This window comes from Cebus imitator, unplaced genomic scaffold (genome assembly GCF_001604975.1).
Source record: "Cebus imitator isolate Cc_AM_T3 unplaced genomic scaffold, Cebus_imitator-1.0 Scaffold214, whole genome shotgun sequence".
NCBI lineage: Eukaryota > Metazoa > Chordata > Mammalia > Primates > Cebidae > Cebus > Cebus imitator.
Genome location: NW_016107529.1, coordinates 2,342,057 through 2,351,665, shown reverse-complemented (window position 1 = coordinate 2,351,665; position 9,609 = coordinate 2,342,057). Strand labels below are relative to the sequence as shown.

Below are 9,609 nucleotides of genomic sequence, written 5' to 3'. Positions count from 1 at the left end.
AAAAAAAAAAAAAAAAAAAAAGTACCATATATAGGCACAATAAAAATCATATTTGATATATTCAAGAATGGTTTACTTAGAAAAGAATAAATTTGCTTTTAAATATTTGATGGGAGTGGTGCTGATATCTTTCTAGGAGAATCTGAGACTACTTCTTTTACATATTTGCAAGAGAAATATATACAGTTAAAGCTATTCAAAAATCTAAAATCCAAGAATTAGAAGGTAGGTTTTTTTATCATCTACTAAACATCGCTAAAGACTGCCAAATAACACTTAAATGTGTTTTGACTAGCAGTGGTTTTAAAATGCAAAGTCGTTATAAGTCTCTTCCAGACAGTGTGCAACAGCAAAGAACATGATTTCTCTAATGACTCCTTTTACAAAGAATATCCTGAGTAGCCCAAGTAACTTACTAATTCAGTTTCTAACCTTCTCTCCAAAAGCAACACAAATCAAGAGAGAGGGTTAACACTTGAGGGTAATGACTAAACAAATCATATTTAGCTATTCCTTTTTCCAGTTCCCAGTGTCATTGTCCTAAATCTTTACTATATTCCTTGTGTACTGACTGTATCCTCATTTTTAACATGGACCTTGCTTCCCATCCCTACCACATTTAAGCATATTCCTATTTGAGAACTGTTCCCCTCCATTCCACATTCCATAACCTCTTTGTTCCTTCTACTATAAAAAATCTTGAATAATCCCTATTCGCCTCATAGTCTTCCTACCTCCTATTTACTCTTCAAGCCACTCCAACCTGCATTCCATACCTACCACTCCATGGAAACTGCTCTCCCTAAGAACAACAATGATGTCCAAGTTGATAATTCCAATGAATATGCTTTAGACCTCATCTATTTAATCCTTTCAGCAGTACTCAAGCCAATTTACTACTTCCACCTTGCCATCCATGACTGGCAAAGTAGAAGTAGTAAATTTTTCTGGTTTTTCTTACATCTCTGGAATCCCTTTTCACTCTCCTGTGCAGGCTTTCTTCCTCTGCCAATCCCTTAAATTGTGATTGTGGTGGTTTAAAATCTGTCCACAAATTATTTTCAAAAGGTAAAGCCTAATTCCCCTCCTCATGCCTGAAATTTCCAACCCCAGGAGCATCAGTGGAACTTAATGGCTTGTTTCTAATGAACAGAATAAGGCAGAAGTGGTGGTCTCTGACTACATCATAAAGGGCATTGAGGCTTCCTCTTTGCTCTCACTTGGATCACTCCTAGGTAAAGCCAGCTGCTCTGTCATGATGACACTTAAGCAGCTCAATGGAAAGGCTACCTGGTGAAGTACTCAGGCCACCTTCCAACAGCCAGCAAGGAGTGAGGCTTTCTGACAACAGCCATGTGAGTCATCGTGAAAGCTGATCCTCTAGCTCCAGTAAAGCCTTTCAGATGACTGCAGCACTGGTTAATATATTGACTACAATTTCATAAGAGACCCTGAGCCAGAACTCAAAGTTCTGACCCACGGAAACTATACGGTAACAAACTGTTGTTTTAAGTTGCCATGTTTTGGAGTAATCAGTCATAACACAATAGATAACTAAATCCAGTGGTATTTTCCAGAGTCCTATCCAAAGATCTCTATTCTACTCACCCTTTCAACTCTCCATATATGAAAAACTGAAATACTATTTGAAATAATATTTATCAGCAGCCCAGATTTATTTTTTTAATTTGACTGATAAGAGGATATGCAGCCCAGATTTTTGTCCTAAGCTCCAGACTTAACACATCTTTATGTCAATTTCAACATGCCCCAAGGCAACCACTTTTCTCCCCAACCTGTTCTTCCTATCTTCCTATCATTCATCCAGCTCAAGCTTAAAATCTAGATGTCTTCAGACTCTTCCCCTTTCACTCACATCCAATCACTACATCCCATCAAAAGCAACCTCCTGATTACTTCTCTGCAACCATATTCTTTAAAAAAAACAACACATTTCACCTGAACCTACTGATCAATTTTAACTCATAGAGAGACAAGCTGACATGTGCCTCTTGATTTGATAGGTTCCACCTATCAAGTATTCTTGCCTAAAAGAAAAAAATAATAAATTTGATTAAGCTTTCAGCTGAAATTATCAATTTATAGAGGAAACACAGAGAACAAAGGAGTATGTTTAAACATACCAAAATGATGCTTCCAACAAAATCCAAAATGTGGAAAACTGTACAGTATAAATGACCTGGTGTCTTAGACAAATAAATGGCCAAGAAAAAAAGAGCAGAACTAGAGATTAAAAGAGACTTTATAAGCAGATCTTGTTTGGAATTCTGACCCAAACAAACTGGTATGGAAGAAGTATTTGTGACATTCTAGGAAACTGAACAGACTGGATATTTGATATTAATAAATACTACGATTTAGCTGTAATAAAAGTATTTTGACAACATTTTTTTAAAAGAGAGAAACTCTAACTTTTTTTTTTTTTTTTTTTTTGAGATGGAGTCTTGCTCTGTCACCCAGGCTGAAGCACAATCTCGGCTCACTGCAACCTCTACCTCCTGGTTCAAGTAATTCTCCTTGAACTGGAGAGGCTGAATTCTCAGCCTCCCGAGCAGCTGGGATTACTGGCACCTGCCACTGCCCCTGGCTAATTTTTGTATTTTTAGCAGAGACCATGCTGGCCAGCTGGTCTTGAATTCCTGACCTCAGGTGATCCCCTGACCTCGGCTTCCCAAAGTGCTTGGATTATAGGTGTGAGCCACCGTGCCTGGCCACATACTGAAATATGCACAAAGAAATACAGCTAGTGCTCGACTTACGACCACGGTCGGGACCAAGGACCGGTCGTAACATGATTTGCTTGTAAGTTGAGTAGGCTATATGTACAGTTGAAATGGTGCATGTGGAGATGGTAGTGCTGCCGGAAGCTGGTCCGCAATGTTGTACGCCCAGCTGGGCAATGTTTGTGCTGCCAGACGCAGAGCAGTCGTGGCTAGCGATCATGGTCGTTAAGTCAAATGGTCGTAAGTTGCATAGGTGGTAAGTCGATCAATACCTGTAATACAGTGTCTGGGATCTGCTCTAAAAATAATTCAGTAGAGCTGGAAGGAGTTAATGGGAGAACTAACAAAACAAGGTTGGCCATATGTTGATATTTGTACAAGCTGGATGAAATGAATTCATTTTACTGTCCTCTTTACTTTCATGAATATTAAAAATTTTCTATAACAGGCTGGACACAGTGGCTCATGCCTATAATCCCAGCATTCTGGGAGGCTGAGGCAGATGGACTGCTTGAGCCCAGAAGTTCGAGACCAGCTCGGCAACGTGGTGAAACCCCATCTCTACCAAAAATACAAAATTAGCCAGTATTATACCTCGGTTTCAAAATAAATAAATAAACAAAATAGATTTAAAATTTTTTTTTAATTTCTATAATAAAAGTTTTTTCAATAATGAAAGTCTTTACAACACTGAAATAGCTCTCCACTGCCCTGGGGATAAAGTTCGAATTCCTTAACATGGTTTGCCAAGAAGGCCTTTCATTATCTGTCCCCCTGCTTAGCTCTCCAGTTCATCTCTCATTACTACCTACCTCACAGCCCAACCTTCAGGACTGACAAGTTGCTTACTCCTGTTTCCTCCAAAAAACTTGTATTCCCTTTGTCTCAAGCACTTCTCCCTCTCTGTTCACATGGCTAATCTCTACCCATCATTCAAGTCATAACAAGCCTGCTTCTTCAAGGAAAGCTTTCCTAACCCTACAACACTTAGTCAAGTAGGTCACCTATCTATCCCCTGTGCTTCCCCTATCACGGCTCTTATCCAGTATGTCCCCCAACATATTATAGGTACCATGAGATCATGAACAATTTCCATCTTATTTGCCACTTTAACCCCATTTCCTAACACAGTGCCGGGCACACAGTAAGTATTCAGTAACTTCGATAAATTAACAAAAGGCACAAATTCCACTAACTTTCTAACCTTCCAAATCCTCACAGATCTATATGTCCCCCAATTTTCCTTCCTTTCACTTCTTCTTTGGTGATCATCTGCCACATAGACAATTGGTTGTTCACATAGTATTCCCAAATTTATACCCTTAACTCCCCCTGGCCATTTTATCTAATAAAAATTAAACTAATCAATTCTGTGCTATATTCCAACAGATCACATCCAGGCCTGACCTCATGGCTCCAAATACCTTCTGGACATAATCTCCTGTTACCTCTCACACACACGTTAATACTAGAGCTGCTCAGAAATTCTCAATATTCTCTTAATGCACCTTGTGTTCTCAAGCTTCCCAGTCTGTGCATATCCTTTCCCGTTACCTGAAATGCCCTTCTTCTCTTCTACCTCTATCCTTTTAGTCTCAGCCCAAATATCTCTCTGGCCTTTTCCAGGCAATGTTCCCACAGCACTCTGTTCTTTTTTCTATTGCAGAATTTGGCACATTGTTTTGAAATGATGTTTAGGTATCTGCTCCGCTAGACTGTGAGTTCCTACTTAGGAGAATTATCTCTCCTTTATGCTTGCACTCCTATTATATAAAGTACAATGCCTGTTATAGTCAGCCTTATATAAATGCTTGCTGGATGAATTATGGTACATTAGATTTCTAATAAATAAGAGAGAGAGCTAGAGCTGAAAAGACTGCCTAATCTGCTTTCCTAAAGGAAATAATCAGTTTCCCTGTTTCTGTATTGGGCAGAATAAAAATATAACAAGCTCTTTTTAAAAAACTAAAGACTCACAGATTACTAAAACAAAAGAAATTATGAAACAAAAGAAAAGAATAAAGACCATTCCATCCCCTGAGACCAAGTCTGGCGAGGACACAGGCTGAAGTGAGGCTTGGGTTAATCTATTCTGTCCACAACAATCCCAACGATCCTAACCCAATCCTGAGATTATCTCAGTAACAATGCTCAGTAAGGCCAACTCTAAAGCAAGGCCACTCTAGTCAGGGTTCTCAGGACCACCCTAGAATACATTTACAACCATAGAGACAGACAACAGGCCAAGTGATTTTGGAAACAAGAAATAAAGTTATGCTATTTACTGCCTTGCTTGGAAGGCTATACAACCAATTCAGATATCCTTCCTGGAAGATGTGGCTCCAAGTTATTCCACATGCAAATCATTAACATGCACCTTCTAATCCTTCAGAATCCAAATGGACTGAAATAATGTCACATGTGTAGAATTCATTGCCAATATCCAATGTGGCTCCTACTTTCCCTTTTAAGTAAATACCTATCTTTTTCCCATCTTTACTGAACCTTCTCTAATTTGAGATTGAGTATCATTTTATTTTCACAAGATGGTACAACAATTGTCTGCTGTTTCTCTGTAAGCAAATACTTTAATACCAAAGAACTAGAAGAGAAAAAAAATCTTCTGAATAGCCATTAGTGAGAAATATGATACTTCCTTCTGCTGGCAAGGATAACGTTTTATGGAATCTAGTCACAGAAAGAAGGATAAATACCGAGGCGAAAAAAGGATATTTTTTTAAAAACCTGTATTTAGCTATTAAGACAAGGAGATATTTGTCCAAGTATTCAAAAACTAAAAGGGCAAGAAAGCAGAAAAAGGATACGAGAAAGGAAGAAAAAGAGTAGAAAGGAAGATTCTTTCTGGGCTAGGCATTCCCAAGAACCTCAGCTTGGGGCCTCTCCAGTATGGTCCTAGATTCAGATCCACACAAATCTGGGATTTAAAGAGTAACTTAACTGCATAGTGCCACTAATTGAAATCACTCTATCTTGAATAAGGTTCGTAGGATTTTCTGATTATCACATCTACTGAAACCCAATATTGCTTTTACTTTATCTGGGCCATGGCTTTCATAATTCCAGAGTTTTCAGGATATAATATTCAGCTGCCTCTCTTTCATGCCTACCTAAAGACAATCTTGAAGAATGTGTTTACGACTCATTACGGTTTAGTCTTTTTCCCTTTAAAAACTATGTAGAGAAAGAAAGCTGACAGCTGAAGGATGATGCAAGTAATACTTTTACTCTTGCAAGCTTGCCTTTAGTAACTCACAATTTACACTCTTCCTTCCTGTAGTGAAAGTGAAGTTTAGTAGAAAAAGTGAATAATTTGGCATCCCAATTCCACCTCTTAGTGCTATGTGATGTTGAGTAAATTGTTTTAAAAGCCTGGAGCCTCAGATTTCGAAACTGTAACGGGATATTAAATGGAGATAATGAATAACCACGTTGCAGAGTTATTAGGAATAAAATGAATTAAAGGACACACCAAGCTAGTATATAAGCTCCAGAGAAGAGGAACAGTGAGTGTCTTTATTACTGTTCATTCTTGCTGGCATGAAAACGCACATACCAGCTCAATTATATATATATATATATATATACATTTTTTTTTTTAAACTTTGGTCTCTTTTCTTCTGCAAACCAGCTCAATATTTTTTAAATGAACAAATAAAGTGTGCCCTTTCTCTCATGAACATTAATCCTTCTTCCATAATCATATGTTTTTCTTTCTGTCTTCTATTATGTTCTAAAGCTTTCTGGGCATTATATTTTGTCCTTTTAAGTGTTTTCTTCCCTCATATCGGCTATCGTTAGCTATACACCACTAAGAGAAAGTAACTTTCTAAGTAATTTATCTCCCTAATACACCCACCCTCCATAACGAATGCGATGAGGGTGGAAAGGATAGTCAAAACTTAAGGTTCAAGGCCGGGCGCGGTAGCTCAGGCCTGTAATCCCAACATTTTGGGAGGCCAAGGCGGGCGGATCACCTGAGGTCAGGAGTTCAAGACCAGCCTGGCCAACATGCTGAAACCCCGTTTCCACTAAAAGTACAAAAATTAGCTGGGTGTAGAGTGCACACCCGTGATCCCAGCTACTCGGGAGGCCGAGGTAGGAGAATCGCTTGAATCTGGGAGGGGCAGGTTGCAGTGGCCGAGAACGCACCACTGCACTACAGCCTGGGCGACAGAGCGAAACACCGTCTCCAAAAAAAAAAAAAAAAAAGATTCATAGCAATATATCTACTTGTCCATGGCCACCAACTTATGTTAACAGTGAAGCCCTGAGCCCAGCCCTCCGAGGAATATAATTATAAAAGGAAACTGCACTGTCCCTTCTCTCTCTGCGCTGACAAGAGACTCTAGTGTAGGAAATCCTCGGTTCTCAAAAGTTAAGGCGTCGTTTGAGCTCGCCTCCCGCTGAATAGAGGCGTGCGTCCTTTGAATGAGACACACAACTTGAACAGACCGGAGGAATTTCGGACCCCCGGGTGTTGCCCGAGGGCCTTTCGACCTGTCCCGGCTCTTCTGGCCACTCCTCCGAGGAAGCAGAGCTCTTCAGTCCCCCCAGGGAAGCTAAGGGGTGCGGCCGACTACAGGGCCTTAGTGGGACAGTATAAAGTCCATGACAACATATGAAGACGGCATGAACCACACGACTGGACCTTTTAAACCATGGCTACGACCACCCTTACCCACTCACAACCGTGCCGGACCCCACCACCCCTTAAAGAAGACCCTAAAAAAGAAACTTGGCTCACCCCCACCCAACCCATAAATCAGACAGCTAGTTTCTATTTATTGGCTGTGCCCCTATCTCCCTCACCCTCATTGGCTATCTGAGACGTAAAACCCTCCCCCATAAGGGAACCCTCTCGTACGGCGGCACCCCCAGACTAGCAACCTCAACTCAGCCACGTAAAAGCCCGGTACCCCAGGAAACGCGGCCCCAAGGCGCCCGGAGCTGAGCCCTCCAAGGACTCACCGTGTAATAGGAGAGCAGTCCTGCATTGTAGTCCAGCACGAACCAACGGTATTGCCAGCCCTTCATCACATTAGTCCATTTGCTCAGCGGACCTTCCATGATGGACGCCATCTTAGGAGCCGCCAATGACAACAAACGGCCTGACGTCACTCGTCTATATGGCATTCAGCACGAGAGGGGCGGGGCCTCCAGGGGCGGAGCGGGTCCTGGGCGGGGTCTGGGCGGGGTCTGGGCGGGGCCAGCGGATGCTCCTTTGCGCAGACTAGCCGACCCACGCCCCCAACGATCAAGTCAAACATGCTTGCTTTGGGCGCCTATTGTGTGTTGGACTCCATGCCAGGGATGCGAGAATGCAAACCTGAATACTGCTGTTAAGATTATTTATAATCTATCATGGTATTAGAGTAAAGAAAAAAATATTATTCATGAACATATTAATAAATAATTTTACTAGCCGTGATGATACATTCTACTTTCAAAAGATTTCATATCTGATATTCATTTATGCATTCATTCCACAAATCCATTTATTTAATAAATAGTCGCTGTTTTGTGCTAGGTATTCTTCTAGGCATTGGGGATACAGCAGAGAGCCTTCATGACAGGTGAGGGGAATGGTAAAATAAATAGTAAATTATGTCGTACATTAAAAATTCATAAATGCTATGGAGAAAAACATAAGCAAGGAAAGAGAGAGCGTTGGGTCTGCTATTTTAAATTCCCAAATGGAAAGCCTGAACGAGAAGGTAACTTTTAAGCAAAGAACTGAAGAAAGTGAAGGAGGGAGCCTGGTGGAAGAGCCTTCCAAGACGAAGGAATAGCAAATGCAAAGACCAGGTGTTAGGAGTGAGCGTGGCATCTTGAGGCATCAGCAAGGAGGTCAGTGTAGGTGGAGCAGTGAACCAGGGAGGAAGAGGTGAGAGACAAGGTCAGAGAAGTAGGATTAGATCACTAACAGCCTAAAAGGGCAATTTAAGTATTTATTGGCCAGTCGTGATAGCTGGCACCTGTAATCTCAGCACTTTGGGTGGCCAAGGCAGGCAGATCACTTGAAGTCAGGAGTTTGAGACCAGCCTGGCCAACATGGTGAAACCCCATCTCTACTAAAAATACAAAAATTATCTGGGCGTGGTGGTGCATCCTGTAGTGCTAGCTGAGGCACAAGAATCACTTGAACCCAGAAGGCAGAGGTTGCAGTGAGCCGAGATTGCATCACTGCACTCCAGCCTGGGCGACAGAGTCAAATTCCATCTCAAAAAAAAAAAAAAAAAGTTATTGACCACCAACAACATGTATGCACTGTTGGAGGTCCTGGGAATACAGCAGTGAATAAGCTCTCTCAGTGCTTAAATTCTGTGATGAAAGCAAACACTAAACAAATAAACAAGAAAAATATCCAATACTAATTAACACTGCAGATAATTTAATAAATTACTGTAATAGGAAGCCAATGGGTAGCTAATTTATAGTGGGTGGCCAGGGCAGGCTTCTTAGGAAGTGGCTTTAAACTTAGATATGGAGGATAAGAAACAGCCAGCCAAGAGAAAGAGCTGAAAAGGAAACTAAAAGGTAAGGCACTAGCTGGAAATGGAGGTGAGGTCAAAAGAAGGGTTTTCTTTGTCCTTTTTAAAAATTATTATTTAGATTGAAGACACTAGAGAATATTATTTTGCTGATTTTCAGGAGAGGGAATAACTGGGGGGACATCCTAGAGAAAGGAGAGAATAGCAGCAGTGAAGCCCTTCCTCAGATTGAGACCTCTTTTTGTGTTGGCAAAACACTGGAATGAAATACAAAAAAGAAAGAAAGGAAAAGTCAGACCCTAAGCCCAAATGCAAGGGTTAACTTTTGATAGGAGCAGAGATGTTTCATCCAA

General features: G+C 40.9%; 1 protein-coding gene across 8 annotated transcripts in view; it reads right to left on the bottom strand.

Moving 5' to 3' along the window:
* OSBPL9 (oxysterol binding protein like 9) overlaps nucleotides 1-7,981 on the bottom strand; it is a 182,033-nt gene extending 174,052 nt beyond the window's left edge. For 2 of the 8 annotated variants that reach the window (XM_017548747.2, XM_017548762.2), the window contains exon 1: nucleotides 7,734-7,872. In XM_017548747.2, the coding sequence (XP_017404236.1) occupies nucleotides 7,734-7,844 (111 nt within the window). In that variant the 5' untranslated portion in view covers nucleotides 7,845-7,872. Of the gene's footprint in view, nucleotides 1-7,733 lie in introns of all 8 variants that reach the window. The other 6 variants (XM_017548751.1, XM_017548748.2, XM_017548744.2 and 3 more) reach the window with 6 other exon arrangements.
* Between the last annotated feature and the right edge of the window lie 1,628 nt (nucleotides 7,982-9,609).